This window comes from Serinus canaria, chromosome 10 (genome assembly GCF_022539315.1).
Source record: "Serinus canaria isolate serCan28SL12 chromosome 10, serCan2020, whole genome shotgun sequence".
Lineage (NCBI taxonomy): Eukaryota > Metazoa > Chordata > Aves > Passeriformes > Fringillidae > Serinus > Serinus canaria.
In genome coordinates, this window is record NC_066324.1 from 19,668,587 (window position 1) to 19,692,205 (window position 23,619).

Here is a 23,619-nt window from a genome sequence, read left to right on the forward strand (position 1 = left end):
CTCTAGCTGTGCCACTGCTCTAAGGCTGAACCCCAAAACTGTACCAGTCCCTGGTTTGTAGTGGCAGAGCAGGAATTCACTTTCTTCACTCCTGGATGAACCTTTCCTGTACACAAGTAAAGTGTTCTTCTGCTAGAGATCAGTGCCTGTACCACCCAGGAGTAGTCTGCTTAGCTTTAATTATTTTCCAGATGAGGAGTCAGGAGGATCCTTAAGGGTGGTCTAAGGATCTCAGCAGCTGCAAAAGCAGAAGAAAAAAGGATGAATGTCATCCATGTTGTACTTGTGATAGAGATCCTCAAAATCTGTAAGATGCAAGAAGCAGTGACTTCTGTCTGTAGAAAACATCTACCTTTAGAACTGGGGTGGGATGTGGGAAAACACATCAAATATTCAAAACATGGAGCAGGATTTTATTCTCAGTTCACTTGGATTTCAGTGCTGGGTGGAAAGCACACCAGCTCAGGAGAAAGCAGTACAGGGTGACAGCTCTCCTCAGTCCCTCCAGCCCAAAGCCCAAATGTTCTGGGTGAAAGGGCCAGCAGTAATTGAGTGGAGTATCTGCTGCTTATCAAAGGTGACTCTGAAACTGAAGGAACAGGAATTTAAGTAGTATGGCCCTTCAAAATGGCCTGAACTGGCAACTCATAATTGTAGAATGAGTTTATTAAGGCTTTTTGGTTTTGTTTATTTGGTTTTTTTCACTAAAATACAACAGCTTTGTATTTTAGTAAGGAAGGGGATAAATTAATTAAACTTTGGCTTTCATCTCTCACACTAAATTCCCATGACAGGCCACAGGGTTACTAATGGAACTACTTCTAATTTGGGGGCAGTTTGTATTCAATGAGAATTATGCAGTCCTTAAACCCTTTGGTTCAGCAACAGTTCTGTGGGATTGAAGATAAAATACTCTAAATAGCTGCACACATAAATTAATTGTGAAAATCTGGACAAGAAATTATTAGTACAATCTTAATTTGAAACTTCAGGGGGGACCTGGTTTCAGTTTTCTTCTGGGGTCACCACAAACCTCTGGTGAAGGGTGCAGTGTGAGCAATGATCGGGCAGGTGGACTGGAAGAGCAGGATCTACCTACCTGTGTGCTGAGTATGGTGAGTGAGGGTTTCTCTTGAGGGATGAAACAGAACTGCAGGGATTTCCAGCAGCACTCTGGCACTGGCACAGAGCTCAGTTAAAAGGGACACTGGAACTGAAGTGTCATTTATGGTCTTTGTTCTCTGTCCCCAAGCACAGGATCTGTCCTGAAGCCAATCAGCTGGGACTGGGCAGTTGGTTCATGGGGTAAAAAATTCCTGCTGTGTTATGGTGTTTGCTTCCCTTCAGCAGTCCTTCAAATCAATGACATAGTTAAATTAACCTTTCTTATCTTTGTTTTTTTCTTCCCAGAGGTATGGAGAATCTAGTCGCTGGCTCCAATCTTCCTCCACTTTTTACAGATGAGGATGGATCTAAGGAAGGTGCTGAAATTAATGTGACTGGGTAAGTAACTCCTTTTTCACCTTCAGCTGGTAGATACTATCTCTGCACTTGTCAGGGAAATTGTTTTAGTGGAGGAGGGAATTCTGAGTAATTTGTAAAAATAAGAGAAATAAACCTGACAGAATTTCATTTTGCAACGTTCCCTTGGCCTTGATAGAAGATCACAGGACTCTGTTTAGGGGAAAGCAGAACTCTTCTGAACTGATGGAAGTGGTCACAAACTGTTCTTTAGTATCTCTTAGCTTCAAAGGGTAAATCCCTAGGATTTCAGTCTTAAGAAAGTGACATTATGGGGACAGAGAGGGAGGAAGTACCTGTTGATCATAGTGGCCTCTGCTAAGTAAATTATTTCAATTAAAGATATCACCAATGTTCATCAAAGATCTCTGGAACTGATGTCTGAAACTGATCACTGACACTGATATCTCATTTTTGTCAGTCTGACTCTGCTTTTAGAAACTGCAGTGGTCTCTTTAAATCACATTGCCAAGAGAAGTTTCCTTTTAAGAATATGTGGAATTTTTGCTGTGTTTTGATAACTGAAGCTTCTTTTCTGTTTTGCAAAGCACCAAACAGTAAAATTCAGACTTTGCAGTCAGGTAAAGCCCTGTAAAAAGTAATGTGAACACTTCCACACTAAATGGGTCTGAATTTGGATTTATTTATCTGGGACTTCAAACTTGTTGGTGCCAAATTAGGTCCATGTTCAAATAAGCCTTGTGTTTAAGAGGTGTTAATGTTTTGGCTGAGCTTTCATCAGTGTTAGCTGCAAATGGCTGCATCACATGAAGTTTCTCCTGTAGGTGTTGTTTAAAGAGCTTCTCTGCTAAAGGAGAATGGAGAGGAAAACAGAAATACTCTTCAAACCCTAACAGTGAATCCAGAGCTGTGTTGTTCCTATTCTTTTTGACACATATAATTAACTTAGGGGAGGATGTCTGCTCTGTTCCCTTGGTCCCTCTCTAATTGTCAGTAATGTGAGCTCAATCTGCTGTCTCAAAGTCAGCCATGGATCTCTGCAGCCCTTCTGTCTGTACCAGTAATTGCTGATTGTAGTGAGTAGTGAAAATATGCTGTTCTCTCTGAAGACAGATATTCCCATGGGCATTCATATAACAATTCTGTTAATATAGATCAATTTTTTTTAGCTTATTCTATATTCATAGGAACAGTTGTTTTGAATATTTAAAATTTGCCATAGACATGAGTAGCTTTAGAGTGGAATAAATGAGCAAAGGAGACTTGAAGCATATCCTGTTGTTAAAGGAATTTTCATGAATGTAACTGGGTAAGGCCAAGTATTCTTTAGTCTCAAGAAGGGTTTAAAATCTGAGATGAGTCCAAAATCTTACATTAATTTGCCTACTGAGCACAGGGCTGAGAAGGTCCAGAGGGCTGTTGCCCCAAAATGTGTGTTCAGCACTGTCAGTCTACCTTCAGAAGTATTCCTGCACGTTTGCTCTTCTTTTTGCCCTTTTTTTGGAGTGAGGTAGATTGATACAGCTCTTGCAGCAAAATTAAATTATGGCTGTTCTGGAGCCTGTTGGGACCTAGTCATGATTGTGTTTAAATACCTGTGTGTATGAGCAGGAGAGTGTGTGGAATGCAGTTCAAGCCAAGATCATACCAAATCACAGATCTCTACATGTATTTGTGGAGAAATATATTAAATACATCCAGAAAGGTGTATCTTGGTTGATGATTAAACTTTGAATTTCAAATTCCTTATGGTACTTTTGAAGAAGGATAGATTCACACTGACTGGTTTCTGATGCAGACTTTCATTTGCCTGCAAGTTGTTTGTGTGATCAAATGCTTCACTAAAAATGAAACAAAATACCGCTTTAAAAATCAAACTGGGTCTGAAAGTCCATGGGAGCTGTGGTGGTTATAGTGGTTGCTTGGATGGAACAGCCAGTTCTTCAAAAATCACTTCTAAATCCCATTTTTCTTGCTAGTGTGAGAATGAATATATTTGCAACATTTTTACATGTTTTAGAAGATTAGGGAGGAAATGATTTAGGAATGATGATTAAATTTTTTGTTCTCCACTTCTGTGCTTTTTCAGATTAGCTAATTCGGAGAGTTCATTCAGTGGTGGAACTTCACAGCCTGTGAATAACCCAGATTTGGTGGAGGACTTGTCACAGGCTCAGCAGCAGCAAAATGAGTCTTCTAATGCTGCTGAAACCACTGAGCAGAAGCCTGAGGAGGAGGTGAGATGAAATAATAGTAACTTTTCAATGAAGCAAAGGCATGGAATTTTGTCATATTGTCTTACCTGTTCAGATTTTATTTTTAATAGGATCACAAATTTTCATCCATTTGCCATGTTCATCTTCCTATTCCCTAATTTTCTCCTGTGTTGCACAGCTGCACACAGGTAGCTGGCAGCTGGACTGTGCAAGGAGCAGCACGTGGGTCTCAGCTTAGCCAGAGGGGCCCACAAGCTGGTGCTGCATTCAGGACTGAATCTTCAGCTGCCACAACTTATCTTCTCTCCTGGGAGCCAGCAAAGTGAAACCACTGTAGTGTTCTGGTAGTAACTGAGGTCTTTAAAACCATTGTGCTTTTACTGCTTTAGACTATACCTTGTGTACCATCCAGCACTGATTTTTGGTGACTAAATCATGAAGGACCTGAAGTTGCACTAGGAAGTGGTTTTGGGGTTTTCTGGTTTGGGTTTTGTTGTTTTGTTTTTTTTTATAGATGTATTTGATATTTTTCCTTGTAGTTTCTTTTCAGCTGTGAGGTCCTTTTTTAATTGAGTAATAAAATTCCAGGAGGGAAACAAAAAGTAGCATGATGGCAGGAACATGTTGATCTGGGGAAAGATTAGAAGTACTGAAAATAGTTGTATGTACATAGCATTAGAAAATAGTGTTGTCCAGAGCTTGCTGTAGAAATAATTTGAAGCCAGGAGGATGAGTGATAATGTTGTTATTCCTGTGAACTCCCAAGTGTGCCCCTGACACATCTTACAGTATTCCCTCCTTTGGAGTTTTTGTTGCTCCATTGGAGGTGGTTATTGGGAAAGACAATGTACTTGGCAGATGAGAGTAGAAAAGCCTGTGTGCTGTCTTTACAGCCACATTTTGGGCACGTTGTGCATGAAGGACAAAGATCTGGAAAGTGCAAAATGATTACTTATCTATTATTAACTAGTACACAAAATCTCTCCAAAAAACCTGTTGAAGTAAATGACTTGCAGGGGAGGGTATGTGAGGGTGAGAATAACTGAAACCAAGGAAACAAGTCATAAAAGAATATTTGCAGTTGCATTAGTTGAGGTGATCATGTTGTAGATTATCAGTCCCTGTGATTTTACAATCAGTTGATGCCAATGTTATTTTGTTGTCCCTGTGGACTAGGAGAACCTGTAAGCTACTTTTCATGGTGAGACTTGTTTGGCTTTGTTTAGACAAAAGTTAGGAGAGCTCCAAAGTAGGGATTGAAACCCGCATCCGTGGAGAGAACTGCAGCCTTGTCCTCCTGATGAAGTTGTTTATTCCTTCCGGAGGTGGTTATTTTCACTCTGCCTGAATTACCTTCATTTTCCTCTTGCAGCAGCAAAGAACCAAACGTGGAGGCTGGGCCAAAGGGAGGAAGAGGAAGAAACCCCTCCGGGACAGCAATGCCCCCAAGTCGCCCCTCACCGGGTACGTGCGGTTCATGAACGAGCGCAGGGAGCAGCTGCGGGCGAAGCGGCCGGAGGTGCCTTTCCCTGAGATCACCAGGATGCTGGGCAATGAGTGGAGCAAGCTGCCCCCTGAGGAGAAGCGGGTACCACTGCACTTCCTTGTCCTTGCTGCTACGTGGGAATGCTGTTTAGTGAGGAAAGTGACACAGGCTGTTGGTGGAAATTGTGTTTTGGAGGATATTTCAAAATGAGGGCTGCAGGTTCACATGATGGGCCCTGTCAGGGCCATGGTATTTCCTCCAGGAGTGACTTGAGGAGAGCTGTATCCTCTAGGTAAGGCAAGAATACATCCAGAATGGGGCATTGCTCTAATGAGACATCCCACATTTCCGTGTGGTCCATCTGGATGTGACTCTGCTGTACCAACTCAGATACATCTGAGACTTGTAAGGCCAAAGTCTTGGCATGTGATGTCTCCTAACTGGGAGCCCTGTGGCCTTCTGCACTATCTGACAAGTGAATGAAGCTCAAGGCCATGTTTGGGCTGGTTTTTAGGGCCTTCTGGAGTGAACCTTGTTAATGGGTTAATTGCTAATGGATGTCTGACTGTCCACTCCTGACTGCCAGTTGGAGATTACTGCGAAGCAGTTTGTAAATCACAGTGCTGCTGAATGCTCTCATATGAATTTGATCTTCATTTTTGAACTTTGAAAAATACTTTAATGGTGTAATGAAAAATGAGATGACACAAAAAATCAAGATTTCCTTTTGTTGCTTTTTGCTAAACTTATAGAATACCACTTACAGAGATGATATAAAATGGTGCATAGGCACTGTGATTGAACCATAATGGAAAATATGTGGCAAGGCAAAGCAGTTGATTTGGTAGCAGGGATAGTGAGAATGATTTTGCTTAGAGAAAAGTCAGAATTGCTTCTGTGTAAGGTTGGAAATTTACATCCATGGAGAGGATGTCTTGCAGTGATGAAAATGTCTGCTGGGAGAGAAGGGTAAAAGACATCTGCCCCTCTGTCCCCTGCCCTTTAACATATCCTTATCATGTCTCAGGCAGATTTTTAACCTGAAAAAGGAAATTGAGTTCAAATCTCTTTTCTGAATGCTGCTTTTTAAATCCCCAGAGAATCTGTCCTTGAGTAAAGCTGTGAGTTTCTGACTCTCAGAGCAGGTCAAGGGAAGACTGCTGAGCCCTTTCAGCAACACATTGCTGGAGGTGGAAAGAAAGAAAGAATTAGTATCTTACAGACAAATAACATGGCCAAAAGCAATGCCAGCCCAAAAGCATCACCAAATTTGCACCTCAATCCAGAATGTTACTACTGTCACCAGCCAGGTCAAAACTGTGTTGCAAATGTATGAAAATCATAACTTATGTGTATTGTCATGATGACTTAAAGAGAATATCAGGTGACAAAGGTTCACTGATTTAATTCTTACATTCATTGAATTTTAAACTCATTTGGAGAAAAAATTGGGAAGGTAACTTTTTTCTTGAAGTAAGCCTTGTGACCATTCATTAAATGTTTTTCAGTTCATCAGTTCCCTTAAAGAATTTTCAGTTAAGCTCATTTTGTCATGCAGATGTGTGGAATACCTTCAGGCTGATAAAAAAAGGTTTCTGTTAACCAAAATGCCGATGGATTATATAAATTAAAAAAGTTTTCTATTACCAAAAATGCAGATAGATGATACCAATTAAAACCAGGCTCTTTTATCTTTATGCTGCTCTTTGCAATAGCCATGATGCTTTGTTCACCTCTCAGATGTGCCAACTTTTTGGTGGTGCTTTTTGTCTGTGGGACCTGAAAACAAATGTGTATTTGGAACTCCACTGTTCTGGGTCTGAACCATAAAAGTATCATCTGATACGATATTATTGTTTGGCAGCACTTCCTCCTGGCCACAGAACAGGAATTCTGAAGTGTCTGGTCTGTGACATGCTGGTAATGTTCACTTGAGTAGAGTAGCTTAGTAGCAAGTTACTCCTAGGCCTAGCAAAAAAAAAAAAAAAAAAAAAAAAAAAAAGAGAATAGTTATTATAAAAAAGAGAGAGAGAAAATGGGACACCAGAGCACAGTAATTTTATCCATAGATCTTATGTCTTTACACCTCATTGTTTCTTCACTCCTCTCCTGTTTGCGTAGGTGAAATGGATCAGCACTTCATTTGACAAGTTGTTTTTCTTCCCTTCCTCCTGAAGGGAAACCCTGAAACCCTGGGACTTTTTTGTTTCAGCGCTACCTGGATGAAGCAGACAGAGACAAGGAGCGCTACATGCGGGAGCTGGAGCAGTATCAGAAGACTGAAGCCTACAAAGTCTTCAGCAGGAAAGCACAGGACAGACAAAAAGGCAAATCACACAGACAAGGTATTGAATGGGACAAAAGGATGTGCCTAGCTAGAACAATAGAGGATTCCCTGCCAGCCATGCAGCCTGATACTCCTTGAAAGCCTTGGATTTAAAGGCTGGTTAAAAAGTAAAAGTGTTCTTTCTATGGCAGTTACCTCAGCTGTGTGTAAAGGGAATTAGACATACCTGAATTTAACTGTGTCTAGATTGTGTTGGAGGATATGCTTTAAGAGCATCAAAGTTAGGCACAGCTTCTCTGTGGCTTTGTGGGAGAGCTGCACAAGTCTGTCTAGAATTGTTGTGTAATTAGGGTTGTGTAACTGCCTTAATTCTTTGCTTCTTGTTTTCTTAAATTTTCTTTATTTTGAGAGTCTTCTTGCTTGTTTTCTTTTTCAGATGGAGCAAGACAGCCGGCTCATGATCATGAGGTAAACCTCTTAATTCTACATTTACATCAGTGGGTAGACTTTCAGGAGAAAAAAAACTTTTAGGGAAGTCAAAACCCAGTTTATGAAAACTTGAGTGTGAATTCTTCCTCTTACTAATGCAGGTTTTGAAAAGTTAGAAATGACAGTATTCTTACACTCATTGGTATAACAAAACTAAATTTGATGAGTCTTGAGCAGGTACTAATGATGGAATGGAGCATAGTATACACTTAAAACATTGGTGTGTTTTGTAATGCAGTGTTAAGAACATAAAAATAATGTGAGACCTCCATAAGCCTGCCAAGTCAGCACCTTTAGGTGGCTGTTTTCAAGTACTAATTTTTTGCAGTAACACAAATGCTTGTGGCTTCCTTGAGAAGAAAATGGGTAAAGCAACCAAATAATTGGAAAATCTCTGGCTTATCTCCCCTCCTGCACTCCCTTACCCTCTGCATATAATGTCAGAGTGATAATGTCTGGAGCTCATCAACTACAGCACAGGCATCTTACCACAAATCTTGTGTGTCCTGGCTGACTGTGGTTTCTCTCTCCTTGAAACACTGCAGCTTTCTCCAGTTGTATTACCTAGGGCCACAGTGCTTCTGTAATGGTTACCAATAAATTACAAACAAAGAGCAATGAAAAAAATCTTGATTATACACAGCCTCTTCACTTGTAAGCAGTAGGGCTTCCTGAAAGATCTGTTTTTCTTTGTGAGGCTTTTTGCCTTGGGAAAGCAATCCACTTTGCTTCTAATGTGTTCATCACAGTAGTGACAAGGCTGAGCACTGCTGAGAGGCAGCTACTGGTCTTGAAGGAAAGTACGTTTCACTTTCAGGAAAATGCTCTGGTATCGTGGTTTTTATCTGCCTTTATTAACTCCTAAAGGAAGTGCTTGCAGTGAGATTATCCTTTAGAAGTACGTGGTCCCCAGGTTTTCTTATTCTACAGTCACTGAACCCAAGTTTGTCTCTAATTGTACAAAAACTGAAGGCTTCAAGTTCTAGGTTGGCTGTGACTGTTACATAACGTTTTAGTTATACAGGTGGCAAACTACAAATTTGGAGTCTTCCCTCTTACCCTTCTGATTCAAGCTATCATTGCTGATCTTTCACATCATAAATGCAGTAAAAAATGAATTCTCCTCACCCTGTAGGACGTTTAAGCTTCATCAGATACAGCTGAACATCAGCCTGTCAGTCAGACATCCTACTCTGAACTGTGCCTTTGACTACTTGGTGTTTTTCACCTTTATATTTATAAAATCCCACATGCTTATCACCTGATGTGCTTTTGCATCTTTTGTGCAGGGAAGTCAAGTATTATAATCCTGTATAGGTGGGGAATAAGCAGAAAAACTTAGATTGCTTTTAGAAGTGTCTGCTTCAGTTGTTACTGAAAGTGAGGCTAAAGCTCTTTGTCATCTTGCTGCTTTCTCCTGACTGAGAAACTGTCACACTGACTTCTGTTGCTGTGTTTGTGATTAGCAGGTGCAAGCTGATGAAATTATTTCTTGAGAGAATAAAAGAAAATAAGGTCAAAGACAGCTTTTTTCTTTCCCTTCCTCCTCTTAAGTGTTTATTGATGTACTTTCTGTGAGTCGGTGTTGAAAATATTTTCAACATTGTACATAGAATTGACCTCTAAAGAGTTTCATGATGGGCAATTCAAATATTGATTATAATAAAATATAACTAAAGGATGAGAGAGAACTTATAATAGATATTGCCTTGAAAAACATGCACGCACTGTCCCCTGAGCTCATCTATATGCATGAAATAGAACATTTTTCTTCCTTCAAATTCTAGTTTCATAAATATCACATATAGCAATATACACTGGAACTATTGTCATCAGCAGTGACTAAACCCCTGGATAGTTATTCTCCATTGTTCTCTTCTTGTTTATTTCCTCAAGCTGCTTGATTCCAAGTGGGTCTGGCATCATGCACTCAGTTACACTTGTTACTGGAAAGCTTTCAAAGGTTTGTGCACACAGATGGAGGAGAGCAGGGGTTGCCTCGTGGTACCTACTCTGAAAACACTTAATGGAATAGTACATTTATTATATCTGTTCCTTCCACTGTCTGCAGCCTGACAATGGCAGCAAAGGTGAGCTTAAACCCCTCAAAATCTCAGCTGTTTCATTAGCATACTTCACCAAGTTTCTAAGAACTTCAAGCCTGATTCATTGCAGAATCTTCAGAGTTCAACCTCAGTTTTAATAACCAGATGAGATTGTTGACTTTTGAAGAATCTCAGTCTTATTTAAGGTAAATGATAGAATTTTGATTCTCTTTTGGTTTGAGGGATGACTAAATGATAGGTGAACTGAACAGACTGGGCCCTTTCCAATAGGAGATAATCAAAGCCTTAGGATTTTAATCTTCAGTGAACCTCAGAGTGGCTTTAGTACTTCAGGGTTCTCAAGAGGATCTTTTATGTGCTGGGTAATGTATTTTGCAATGGGAGAGTGCTGATGGTTTTAATGATCACTCTTCTGCTTAGCAGAATTTCTTGCCTTTTGGAAGCTGGGCAGTTACATCTAAAGCCTTAATATTTTTGGGTTTTTATCTGAAGAACCTGTATCCCAGGGCTGCAAAGAGAATATCTTCTTGGCAGTACTGTCTCCTCCACCATCTATTCTGTAGGAGCCAGTGATGATCCAAGCCAGTGGCTCTTTGCACACAGGTAGCAACAGTGAGCACAAATTAGAATGTTTAAAACATTCTAATTTGTGCTTATAAGTGTTCTAACCAAGCTTCCTAACTGCCAGTATTTCTTAGTGCACATTAGTGTTGAGATCCTGGATTCTGGGGTGAAATGAATTCTTAGCCATCTAGGTAGTGTCCAGACAAAACACATGCATTATTCACACTTCTGTGTATGACTTCTCTTTCTAAATACACTCTTGAGACATTTTCCCTGTAGCAGCACGTACAAAAACTTCAGTGAAAAGCACCTGTGATCATAAACCCTAAATAAATCCTTCTGTGCCTCACAGAGCAGGGAAGAGTTGCTCTTCCCTCCAGTCTTCCCTGTTTCTCATGTGTCTCCAGCTGATTCAGGCCAAGTGAGGTTTGAATTCTCACTCAGTAAATACAGAGCTCCTCAACTGTAACTGTGCCACACAATAAAAGCTAGCTTATCTTTAAAAGCAATCAATGGACAGTCTGTCTCTTCAGGGAGAACCAGAGTAGCTGTAGTTCCATCTAGTCTTGTCTGTCTTGGTTGGCTGTCAGCTGGCATTGAGGTGCCCCTCTGTGGCAGACAGCGCCGTGGCACTCTCAGCTCAGGGGCCAGAATTCCCTTTTCAGCTGTCTTGGGGTTGTCTGCTGGAGGACACCAGCCATGTGTAACACTGCAATTCTGGATGATGAGTTTGTGGCACATTATCAGCCATGGTGTTTGAGAGTTGTGAAAAGCTTTTGTTCTCCACAGACACTTTTTCCTGCATAACTTTATTTCTGTGTTAAGTTACAGGTTGATGGTAGTTGCTGCAGTTTATCAAACCAAATTTATGTTGGCTTTGTTCATAATGATTTAGGGTCTAAAACAAGCATTCATTCCTGTTGATTTAGAAGTGGTGACTGAAGTATGTTATAGTTAGGGGGGTTTTGCCTTGAGTCAAATCACATTATATACAGTTTTTTGACTAAGTTGTAGAGCATTTCCTGATTTAAAAGTGTTTTTTGTTTTTTTGCTTTGGTGTTGAAAGGCCGAGAGCCATGAAACCTATTGTGCATTTTGCTCACTCTGCCTCCTGTTTGTCGATATTCCTGTAAAGAATATTTCAGAATATTCTGAAAGTCTGTTGGTTGATGGTGGAAAATATAAGTGCATTCAGATAGTTTTTAAAACTGAATAATTCTCGTGTATAATGCCATTAGGATGAAAGGGTGTATTTTAGTATGTTGGATGTTCTTTCTTAATGTTTGATTAAACCTATATCTTCCAAATCTAAGACACTTCCTTTGGCCTTTCTTGGTAGGAGCTGGAAGTGTCTTTAGTCCTAACAGCTTTTAGCTGCCTCAGGTTTTGGTCTCCTTGGCCTTTTATTCCCATGATCGAAACAGGTAAATGAATTCCTAAAAACAAACTGTTTAGCTACATTATTACTTGTTCTGTTGTAGAAAGAAGCAGATACAAAGGAGAGATCTGTCTTTGATATCCCAATCTTCACAGAAGAGTTCCTGAATCATAGTAAAGGTAATTTTAACTTTTCCAGGATGCTTTCCTCCTTGCTTTTCCAAAATTCTTGGCAAATGCTGTCCAACTGAAGAGTCCTTGCACTCTCCCATCTCAGCTCACATAAAGACTTGGGTATAGTTTCTGCTATTACCTTACCTCTGTATATACACAATGGCTGAAAAGCAGTTTTTCCTGGTATTGTCTTCCCAAATTAGCCATTTTTGAGAATGTTTCTGATGTAAATTCCAGCCAGTCTTGAAATATTGAAGCTGTGTCTACTGTTCCAGAGGACTAGGAAATATCTAAGATGTATCCTGATGGTGATTCAGGCTGGTGTAGCAGCATTGTATTTCCCCCCATATGTGGAAGATAACACTGATATATTTTCTGTTACTCTGTTTAGTTTTCATATCTGTGTGTCTCGAGGCTGAGTATTTTTTGCCAGATTTCTTGAGGACTTTCTTGACTGAACAGAATTTAGATTCAGATACTTTCCATGGTCAGTAGAAGATTATTTTTGTAACTGGTGTCTTGATTGCAGGATTCTTAGCACTGCTGCTAAACTTTGTCATGCTGATTGCCTTTGAAATCAGTCTTGCAGTCTTCCTCCATGATCAGTTCCCCATTCACATCCATTCTGATGCTTTGAATGTTTTTCTAGTTGTCTCTCTCTAGGAATGATCTCTGTAAAGTGCCGCTGTAGGTGCTGTTGTCACTCCATGATGTGATGCTTTTCATCTCTCAACCACAATGGCACTGTTTGTAATTATCAGCAGAGCACTCCAGAACATTCTGTCTCATTGCCTGCTGGTCCTAGAGAGGTTTGTAGCAGTGTTTGACTCTCTGGAATGGTTGGTGTTGGCAGCCCGTGAGGCGGAGCTGCGGCAGCTGCGCAAATCCAACATGGAGTTTGAGGAGAGGAACGCGGCGCTGCAGAAGCACGTGGAGAGCATGCGCACGGCCGTGGAGAAGCTGGAGGTGGACGTGATCCAGGAGCGGAGCCGCAACACGGTGCTGCAGCAGCACCTGGAGAGCCTGCGGCAGGCCCTCACCAGCAGCTTCGCTGCAGTCCCGCTGCCAGGTGGGCCTGGGACATGGAGCTGCTCGTGGCTGTGGGCTGAGAACTGCTCTTGTACTTCTGTGCTCTTGGCTGTTTCTGAGCTTTTGTTGCATGGGATAATGAAATACTAAAATGCATGCAGGGGGAAGTGTAGAGTCAGTGCTTTATTTCAACATGACATTTATTTTCTTATTGCTCTTACTCTTCCTAATAAAGTGAGACACATATTCAGTCCTGGCTCTCCTTCACTTGTTTTATGAAAATGTTACTGAATAGAATAGACAGGACGTGCAAGTTCCTCGATTAAAATAAAGGCTTTGTCTCTGTTGTCAGCTGCCAGGGAACCAACTTAGATTCTATGAATGCCCAGCTGAAAGAGTTTGTTATAATCAGCTATGAGACCCAAATAAAAGAGAGCCATGCTTCATTAGTCCTGATATCCTTGGAACTACTCACTTTGTGGAGTTAGGAGGACATTGTTTAGCAGAATCTGTCACGAGAGGTGGTGCAAAATCACCTCCTATAGCAGTTTGTGTGTTGGCACAAATTACCCTTAGCATAGTGTTAACTATTTTGAATTGCTGTGCTCATGCTTGTGGCTCATTCCACTGTGTTGGCCGTAGGCAGCGGGGAAACCCCCACGATGGAAACGATTGATTCCTACATGAACAGACTGCACAGCATCATCCTGGCCAACCCACAGGAGAACGAGAACCTCATCGCCACCGTCAGGGACGTGGTGAACAGGCTGGAGCGTTAGTCACTGGGTAAGTGCTCTCTCCCAGGCTGCTCCTGGGGACTGCTCCCTGCCTCTGGCACCTGTTCTGCTGCTGATGCCTCTGCTGATCACCATATTGTACAATCAAAAAGGGTTCTTCCTCGAAGCTGCTGGAGGAGTTGTCTTAATGAAAGTCAAATTGGGTTGAAAGAATTCCACGGCATTAAAGGGCTCTGAAATTCCCTTTAGCTGCAAGATCTTTATGTATTTATATAAGGTGAGTAAGAGTTCTGACAGAATGGTAACATGGTGACTAAGTTAGAAGAAGGTTCCTTTCTGGAGTGAAGTATATCTGAAGATTTTAGCAGCAGTTGTAGAAACTGATGGCCACGGGGAAATTCTGTTTGTCTCAAGAGGTTACAGGTGAACTCAACTCTGTTACAAATTGAAAATGCTCTACCTCTGCTCAGTGGCATCTGTAGTCAAGCAGTTGTAATTAGGAAGGCTTAGATGCCAATGGAACACTGAGGTATGGTTTAAGCTGTACATTGCATTTGCTGAGACTAATGTTTATGTGGCATGTGCGTAGATTATTATTGAGCTCATGACTCTGTGTTTTTGCTGCTGTTTAACAGCTTGGAAAACTGTAATAGAGAACAGAGTAGAAAAACAAATTAACAAAGAAGTAAATACCCGTCTTTCTGCATTACTGTGCTGCTTTGCATTTCCCACACCTCTCACTCCCCCACTTCCCCATGATGCACAGCACCAGGCAGCCATGAGGAGTTTGCCTATTTCTATTTTAACAAAGTGCATACCTTCATTCTTCAGGCATTTATTATGTAGAGATCTACTGTACATGTCTTGAATAATGTTTAGAAATGCAAATAAAGCTGCCTTGTGCCATCTGCAAATATGAAGACAGGGCTTTTCATCCTTTCTGGTTCTGACCTTTTGTGGTGCTGTGTAGAACAGTTAATTACACATTTCCCATTATAGTGTGGCTTTAGCTGGGAGATCATTGTCCTTCAGGAGGGTAGCCAGATGGAACGGACTGTAGTTCTAAGAGATGACTGAGCTCCCAGCAGAATAAAGAAGTGCCTTTACTGCTGCTATTTGTGAAGGGAACAGCTTGTCGATCCAGGTCTGGGATTTTTCAGCAGCTCATCAACCTCCTCCTTTTTGTATACTGTTTTCAGTTAGTTCTCAGGCTCAGAGAGAGAATTGAGAGGGGAGGTTTTACAGAATGGCTAAGAGGGAGAGCAGTTTCTCATCCATCAGTTATTAGAAGGGTATGCCAGGCCCAGAAATGGATATTTGTCCTTTAAGCACCTTGCTAGAAAAATCATATCACAAAGCTACTAAAATCTAAACTTTCATTCTCTTGCCAGGTGGCTTCATCTTTCCTAAAGGATGGACAATTCCTGTATTCCTGAATATGTGGATACAATTTTCTTGCATAGGCTAGATTTGGCTGTAATTGATTTAGAAAAAGTAATTCTTGCTTTAAAATCCTTCCTTCTAACCTCTACTTGAAAAATAGTACATCTTTCCTTTCTTTTCTTTTCCTACCAGTGCCTTCCCTCTTTTCAGCAGCAAAACAGTGTGAGGCAGTCAAAAATGGGATTAATAATCACATAGTTTCCCTGGATAATGACATGCATGTAACACAATATAATGATCAAGTAATTAATGGGACTGTTAATTACACTGGCTTTCACTTGGCACTGATGATATTTTGAAACTAAAATTTTGGAAGGAAGAAGGTTGGGTTTTGTTGGATGCAAACCTAGAAAATGGTAGAGATTCCCTGGAAAACAAAGAAGCTTTGGATAAAAGGTTCATCTGGCACATGACAAACTGTGTCAACAAACTGTCATCATCAGTGTCCCTTTGTTAATGTGCATATGTGTCTGTTAATGCTGAATGCAATCTCTGTCAACCAAGTGGTCTGCTTGAGGTTGGGACACATCACAAATCAATACCACAGAAAACTGTGCCATAATGCTCCTGAAAACAACTCTTTCACAGATCTGAGGTGGGTTTTGGTGGCTTTGTACATTGTGTTTAGGGATATTTGATTATGCTGGTCAATATTTTGGTTTTTCTGTACTGCATGGTAAAAACTTGTTTGAGCAAACAGTATATGGGAAGAAGAGGAAGGGTTTTGTTATTTAGCACTGGATGGAAACAGTAACTCGGTTTGGTTGTGTCTCTAGAGGCTACTTTACTCTCCTGAGTGTTGTGTTTTTTTCAGATCAAACACCCAAAACCCCTGTCATGGTGCCTGTTTGGCCCTGGCAGATTGTAGCCTTCTAACCCCTATTTTTCTGTTTCATCTGCAGGTCTCGTGACCCGGGGAAGCTTTACAAAGTTATTTTGGCCAGTGTGGAATAAGAAGCCATGGGGGAAAGCCTGGGGTGGGAGGCAGGATGGCAGGTTTGTCCTGGGCCCTGCCTGTGTGATTTGTCAGGGAGACAAACAGATCAATGCTTTAAGAGATCTTAAGAAGCCACGGACACCGCCCACTAAGCATTTGGAACTGTCCTCTGTGTGAACATTTAAGAGCATGCAACTTCTGTGCAATCTACATTTTTTATGGATTTTGCTGGGTGTGAGGGTGCCTGCGTTCTGTGGACTGGCTGGCTGTGGAGATGAAATCTCAGCTTGTGAAATGGAGTCAGCATATATGTTGTAGTAATAGCTTTGATGTGTTATATTGCCTAATGTCTTCTAGTGTCTTTTATTTTGTTTTCATGTTTATCCTGTGGGGTTACCTTCCTTCACTTCAGTTCTCTTCTTTTGATCTTGTTCCCTGATTCTTGCAGTACTGGATAGCAGTGCTTTGTTCTCTGTTCTAACAGGGAGCTTTCCTTGGTGCACTGTCTTGTCCCACACCTCCTGCTATGTTATAGGAGCTTTTCTCAAGCAGAATCCTGGGTTTTTCCTGGGTTTTTTTGTGTTAGCCTACAATTCCTACAATGTGAGTTTGCCCCTGCTAGAGACTGGCTGTGGTTGATGCTTTGTGACTTGATTCTACTATGAGACAGACTTCTTCTCTCTTCAAGCCCCTCTCTTGCACATTGCATCCTGCTCTTCTGTGAAGGTCTCCTGTCATCTCTTGAAAATGTTTGCTGGAGCATGTTACTATCACAAAGATCAGTGGAAATCAAGATAGAAAGTGAAACATTAGTTCTTCTCAGCAAGGAAAATGGGATTCTTCAGTTTAGACTAAACCCACAAAGCTTGCCCTACCTCTGATACAGTTCAGTCTAATTTAATGTTATTGCTTTGCTTTTGAGACAACGATCTCATGGGGAAAGCAGTTTTCCATAAAAAGAGAAATGGGCACAGAGATTGCATTTTTTTCCCCTCCCTGCCCTCCTGAAATTGCTGTGTTGGGAATCAATGTGTCTGGAAGCAGCACAAATATTTTTGCATGAATTATTAGAGCAGAGAAGGTTATTAGCAACTAGGTCCACATAGCCCACAGAACTCAGCATTGCAGCTTGTTTCTGCTCTTGCCTTCTGTGCAGTCCAGTACTGCCCATGGAGCCCATGGCATTCAGCATTTTGTGTTCCAGCTGACCTAAATGGCCTTTCACTTGCATTGAATAGAGCTCTGCATGTTTGAGTCTGATCTTGCAGAGCTGCACCACACCTCCTGCAGAGCTGAGGCACCCACTGCCTGCACTGGCTTGTGCAAAACTTCCCCTGCCCTTTGGTTCCTGTCAAATTGTTGGTTCTGACTTTGGCTCAGCACTCGTTGGACATCTCTGGGCTTTATGGGGGTGGATGAAATGCTCTTGCTCCCACATGACAATCTCTTTGCTCCTGCTCAAGACATGTGGTAAGATTCCCTGTTGTGATGTGGAGGTTGCTTTCATTGCTGGAGTGTGTTGCTGTCAGCATCACCTGTACACGAATATTTTGAAGATTAAAAGCCAGTTTCTTCTTTTCCTGCGCTGTACACATGGATGTCATGCTGGCCTGGAGCCATCTTCAGGTCAGCACCTTTATGCCAGCTCTCAGCTTACTCCTGGGGTTATTGCTGTAGCCAAGAAGCAAGGATTTCCATGTAAATCAAGTCTTCCTTCAGGGAGGAAACTCCTTTCTCTTGTTATCTGTTTTGTTTTCAAGACTTCACAAAAAGGAACCTCAGTTTGCTGCATTGACTTCCACTCTCCTTAGCATGGATGAGAACAGCTGATGCTGCCATGAACTTTTTTAGTGTGTTCTGTAAAGAATGTTATAAATCCTAGAGGTTGTTAATGCCTCCAGTAGAAGCACCTACACCTTCATCTCATGTATGTATCTTGATTTTTTAGAACTGATGATGTTTGACTCTATGTTGAAGTGGCCAAAATGCACTGCATAGCCAAAAACTGATTTACAAAACCCTGAGGTTCTGTCTGTAGCATCCTACCTAATACCTGGAGTTGTATCCCATAAAGACTCCAGAAATTCCCTGTAATGTAGGATGCAGTTCCAGGCTGTAACATATCCAATCCATCAGGAGGGTCAGATGGCTTCAGGCTGCCTGCTTACAGAAATCTGCTCGTGGATACTGCTCATCCATCTGCTGGGAAGCATGCAAGTGTTGTGGGATAGGAAATTTAAGGTGATATTATTAGCTGGGGGCTGACAAATCTCTTGCCTTTTCCCACAAGGAAGAAGGTAGGGTGGGTTATCCATCTTGAAGCAGCTGGGAGAAGACTGAGTTCTTGCTCACTGATGATGTGACAGATGATGTTTTGTCTCATTAAGAAGCTTCTTATTTATGTTTATTAACCCTATAAAAATGGATTTTGTCTTTCCAGTGTTTTCAGAGTGTCACTTCAGTTTACAGTTTTCAGTGTTGACTGATTAAAAAAAAATGAAGTGGGTGTCAAGGAGAGGAGAGGAATAAAATGCTTTTGTCACTTGCAGAAATGTTAAGAGAAATATATGAAAGCAGAATCCATTTACTGGATTAACGTGTTTGGAATTGTTTAAATGCCAAGTTTTCTGTACAATGTTTTTGTAATTAAACTTTGGAACTCCTTGGTTTCTAAGAAGTTGATGTGCTTGTTTGACACTGCTTCATTAAAATTGTTCAACGCTGAATCCACTCTGATTCAATTTCAACTGAATTTTCATGAAAGAACTATTGCTACATTGATCTCTTGTCAGAGATTTTGGCAATTCCACGTTAACCTTTGAACAGAAATGTGCCTCTTCCACCTCTCCTCTGGAAAAGCTGAAGGAATTTAGGTAATTACTTACAGTGGTGAAAGTGCCAGAGTTTTTGGTTATAGCTAATGGTTGCCAGGCCCTTTCTCCAACCTCACTAACTTAAAAAATGTCCTATCTCTCACTCAGCCCTTTTTTTACATTCTTGTCTTCCTTTATCCACCCTAATTTCCCACCATCATAGTGATTTTCTTTAAGAACCTTCTAGATCATAAGTATTGCTCCCCACTTGATTTTCTTTTCCCCTACTAGATTTTTATCCTCTCTTTACCCACCTGCTGGCTGAGAATGAAGCAAACTGTAGCCTCATGACATTTGTCCTTGGTCTAGGTGCTCTGTGGAGGAGTTTGGGTGAATTCTGCCTCTGCTGGTGCTCTTTCTGAGGTGACAGTGCTGTGAGCAGCCATGTCTTTGTCTTTGTGCTGCTTTTGTGGTCACATCTCATTATTTTGGTTGACAGATTAATGCCTGGTCTGTCTGTACCGACAGGCTTGGTACTGTCTTCTTCCTGGGACACACTCTGTTGAGATTTAGAATGCTTTGGAGATTTTTTAAACCACTAATTGTGTAAAGATACTAAAAGTAGAAGGAATGTAGGAAAAACCTGCATAGAAGAATCAGCTGCCATGTGACACTGCCTGGTTTGGAGCTGGAGACAGGAACAGCAAGACAGGTGCACACCCAGAGGAAAGAGGAAGAGCAGAACAGCAGTGAGTTCATGAGGAGAGAAAAACCCAATTCCTCTGTAACCTGTGCTCCTGTTTGTGGCACCAGGAGCAGATGGTGGTAAATCATGCTCAATTTGAGCAATGTGGTGTAATACTTCCTCTGTTTGTTCCTGTTTGTTCCCCCTGTTTACTCTGCAGCTGGGCAATTGGACTGATGATTAATTATCATCCAAGGGAAGTGGGGGGATCTGAGGCCTTCGGGCTCTTTAGAGGAAGAGATCACTTCCTCTCTGCTCAGGCAGGTTCCTGTTGATAATGTGGAATGTGGATTCATTTGGAATCTGAAATTGGGTCTTTTTAACCTTCTGCTTAATTTCAGTAGAATCCTTCAGAGTGAGGAGTACATTGATGCCTCTCCTTTACTTTTACCATAGCATCTTTCTGCTTGGGAACCATTAAGAGTTTTGCTGCTTCTTTCTCCTTCATTGCTGATAGTATTGAGGTTTTTAAAACATTAACTTTCTTTTTAATATATTCATGATTTGCTATCTGAATTGCAAAATCTCTGGATTTTGTATGAACTGTACCATTTTGTGCGTGGTGAAGTATCCACATCCATTATGTAATACAAGGCATAGCATTTATACTAACTGATTTATGGGTTTTATTAATTAACCTATAATTCTTATGCTGTGGAGGTTTGGGTGTTTTTGCTATTTACTGTGCAAGCACTAATGGTTTGTGTGTCTGAAGATGTAAAAATGTAAGTTTTTCTAAGATGTAAGGTAATTGTAAGGGTCTCTGCTGTCTCTTCCTGTTGATGAAATGGATCTTCTCCTAAAGTTGTTAAATACTCTGTTTACTGAATGGTCATGCATGCTCTGGAAGGCAAAAGGCATTCTCATTTTTCCCTAGAAATATGGCTGTGCACTGAAGTCCATGTGATCTTTTTGTTTATAAATTTGGATTCTAAAACCTTAATGAAAAAGAGTTCTATCTGTCCAAATCCTGGGCTGCTAGATACCATCTGGTTTTCTTGAATTGAGTGGAACAATGTTACACCCACTGAATACCTGACTTGCTGGAAAACAGAGAGAGAGTTCTAGTTTTTGTTTTGAAGCAATAGCCCTGTGGGATTTCTCTTTCTATCTCATATCAGCAGTTCTAGTTTTATTAAATCTGTTCTAGTGTTAATCAAGAGAGAATTCCCTCATCTAATTTATTTGAAATACTGCTGAAGCCCAAGACACTTGCAGAGAAATCCCCAGCTGATATTCAAGGCCTACAAACACTGTTTCAATCCCTCCCCCTTCAAAGTGGGTGTTAACAACTGTATCAGTATTTGGATTCTTCTCAGAGGAAGTTCCTTTTTCTCAATAACGCTTCAAATTCCTGCCTGTGTTGGTTTTGTGTCTTGAATATTGAAGGAAGAGAAGTAAACTGTTTGGACTGGGGGCAGATTAGCAGGAAATTTATCCAAAGTGCAGGCCAGCAGGGTGGCTGAGTCCAGGAGAGTGAAAAGCTCTGGAAAATGAATCCAACACCTTTCCCAGCAAGGACTGAGGTGCTTTTAGGATGAATGTTGTACATGCAGCAGAACACAGGCTGAATTCCTTGTGTTGGACAGCTGGTTGTGGAGAGTGCTGACATGGTCATCCAATGGTTTCAGTGCTCTGAAATTGCTTTCATCCAAGCAAAGCATCTGTTCCTGTAGGAGTGATTCTGTGCAGTGGTTTGTGGCTTTTAGGCACGTGTATGAACTTGCTGTGCAGGAGGAAGGGGTTAAATTCCCTTTTGCTTACTGCCATTAATGATGAGTGGCTCAGACATATGTAAATGCACAGAGACAAATTCTGTTTACAGCCTTTTTTTTTTTCCCTTTGTGATGAAGGCAGCAGGAATTGCCTTCTATCTTCACCCTGTTAAAAATCTCTTAAGGGAGGTGGTAGGATAAGGACAGAGGAAGAGGATACAATAATAGAATTTGCCTTTATTCTTGAGGTTAATGTTCACTTACTGCCACTACAGAAATGGTTGGGTTTTCAGCCTCAGTAAATTTGAATTCAGACCTGCAAATTCCATACATTCTTGAAGTGCTTTTGAGGAGGAAGAGTAGCAAATGTTAAATGAAATTTTACAGCTGCACTCTCGTTTCAGAACTTCACAGTTATGTGGTAAATGTGAATTTCCAGATATCTGAAATCTCTGTCCACTTAACCAATTTCCTCCTGGGGGGAGCAGTGCCCTCTGATGATCCATCTTGGTATCTCTGAATGAGAGTGAGAAAGCCTGGCAGTGAAGGCCTGACCCAGAGCTTCTGCGTGTGAAAATTTAAGTCAATTCCCTGGTTTTGTTCTAGGCATATGGCAGCTTCTCAGGGTTTTGGTATCTGGGGGTTTTTTTAATAGATTCATATCTTTGTTTCCTGCAGATACATTATTCTTTTCCTACCATTCTTTGAGAGCTTGTCAGGGTGAAAGTGGTTCAGCAAGTATTCCTGTGTTACAAGGACAGCAGCATAAAAAACATGACCTGAGCTAGCTTGTCTTTGAGGTCATCATTCTGACTGCAAGGATGGCTGTGATAAACATTTCTGGTTGGCTAAAGCTGTCTCTGTGTGTTGGCAAAATCAGCCTGCCTGACTTGGAGCTAGCAGGAGCTATGAATACATAAATCCATGGAATGGAAGCTTTGCAGCTGTTGGTATTTACACAGTACCGCGTCTTTGCAGAGTTGGTTTTTGTTCTGGAAGCCTGCAGCAGCTTCACACTTCATCAGCCCCACCAGCTCTCAGGTGTACAGCAAGGTGGCAGCTGCTTCTCCGTGGTCTTAGTCCAGCCACGAGCACCTCTGTCCAACCCTGAGCTTCACTACCAAAACACTAAAAAACTACCCAGCTTTTGGTCGTTGCAGAACGTTTTCTGTGGTTTGTGAATTGGCTGAGCTGCTGTAGAAGTCTAGCAAGCACTAAGGTTTTTGTGAAGTGAGCAAGAGGATCAGAGAGGAGACGAAGGGAAGCAGGAGCTCTGTTCTGGAGGTATCCTGCTTGCATTTTGGCTCCCAGTTTCATGAGACTGCACTCTGAATTGATGTGAGAGCACAGACTGTAGAGAATTATCTCCTTTTCAGCACCTAGGGCTGTCAGTAAATACGTGACAATCAAAATATAACTCCTGGCTTCATGCTGTTGCCCTTATCTGTATGTTTTTCTGTATGGCTTGCCTTTCTTTCTCTCTCTTCCCCTCTTCCTTTGTGCTGAGCTGTGTCAGCTTAAAACCAGCTAAAATTGACTTAGGTGGCTCCACCAAGAAAGGTTTTACTTATAAAGTCTTTTTTATGACTGTCACTGGAATGTCACTATCCAGTGGACTTAGAAGGGGCTCACAAGTACTGCAGTTGAAGTGTTTAGAAAAGGCAAAATTATGGAAATAAGTATTTTAAATTATCTGGTCTTTTGGGAAATGGGGGCAACAAATCAACCTAGCAACAGTGCTCTTCTCTCTGGTACCAATTTCCAAGGCAGATACTGACAAACTAAACTGAAGGGATACAATCAAGGCTGCTTAATATGGGGGAGGGGGATGAGGGGCAAGATCACATTACTGATAAAAGAAAATATGTAAAATAACAAATTCCAGGCTTTCTCCCTTGGGGTGTGCATTCAGCTGTAGAAAGAATGTTTATGGAAGAATACATTGTGCTGTTTAAGCATGCTTCAAAGAACAAATCTTTTCTTACCTTGTAGAAATTCATCTCAGCTATTTCTTTTCTTTCTTTCTTTCAGACCATAAGTCAGTAGAAGTGATGTATGT

General features: G+C 41.2%; 1 protein-coding gene across 4 annotated transcripts in view; it reads left to right on the forward strand.

Annotated features, from left to right (window-relative positions):
- The window catches only part of HMG20A (high mobility group 20A), a 39,198-nt gene extending 20,185 nt beyond the window's left edge, over window positions 1-19,013 (forward strand). For 3 of the 4 annotated variants that reach the window (XM_018923269.3, XM_018923270.3, XM_009098227.4), the window contains exons 2-10: window positions 1,411-1,503; window positions 3,572-3,719; window positions 5,071-5,286; window positions 7,397-7,529; window positions 7,908-7,939; window positions 12,072-12,147; window positions 12,995-13,210; window positions 13,813-13,956; window positions 16,253-19,013. In XM_018923269.3, the coding sequence (XP_018778814.1) occupies window positions 1,415-1,503; window positions 3,572-3,719; window positions 5,071-5,286; window positions 7,397-7,529; window positions 7,908-7,939; window positions 12,072-12,147; window positions 12,995-13,210; window positions 13,813-13,949 (1,047 nt within the window). In that variant the 5' untranslated portion in view covers window positions 1,411-1,414 and the 3' untranslated portion in view covers window positions 13,950-13,956; window positions 16,253-19,013. Of the gene's footprint in view, window positions 1-1,410; window positions 1,504-3,571; window positions 3,720-5,070; window positions 5,287-7,396; window positions 7,530-7,907; window positions 7,940-12,071; window positions 12,148-12,994; window positions 13,211-13,812; window positions 13,957-16,252 lie in introns of those variants that run through there. The other variant, XM_018923268.3, reaches the window with a different exon arrangement.
- Window positions 19,014-23,619: the final 4,606 nt, after the last annotated feature.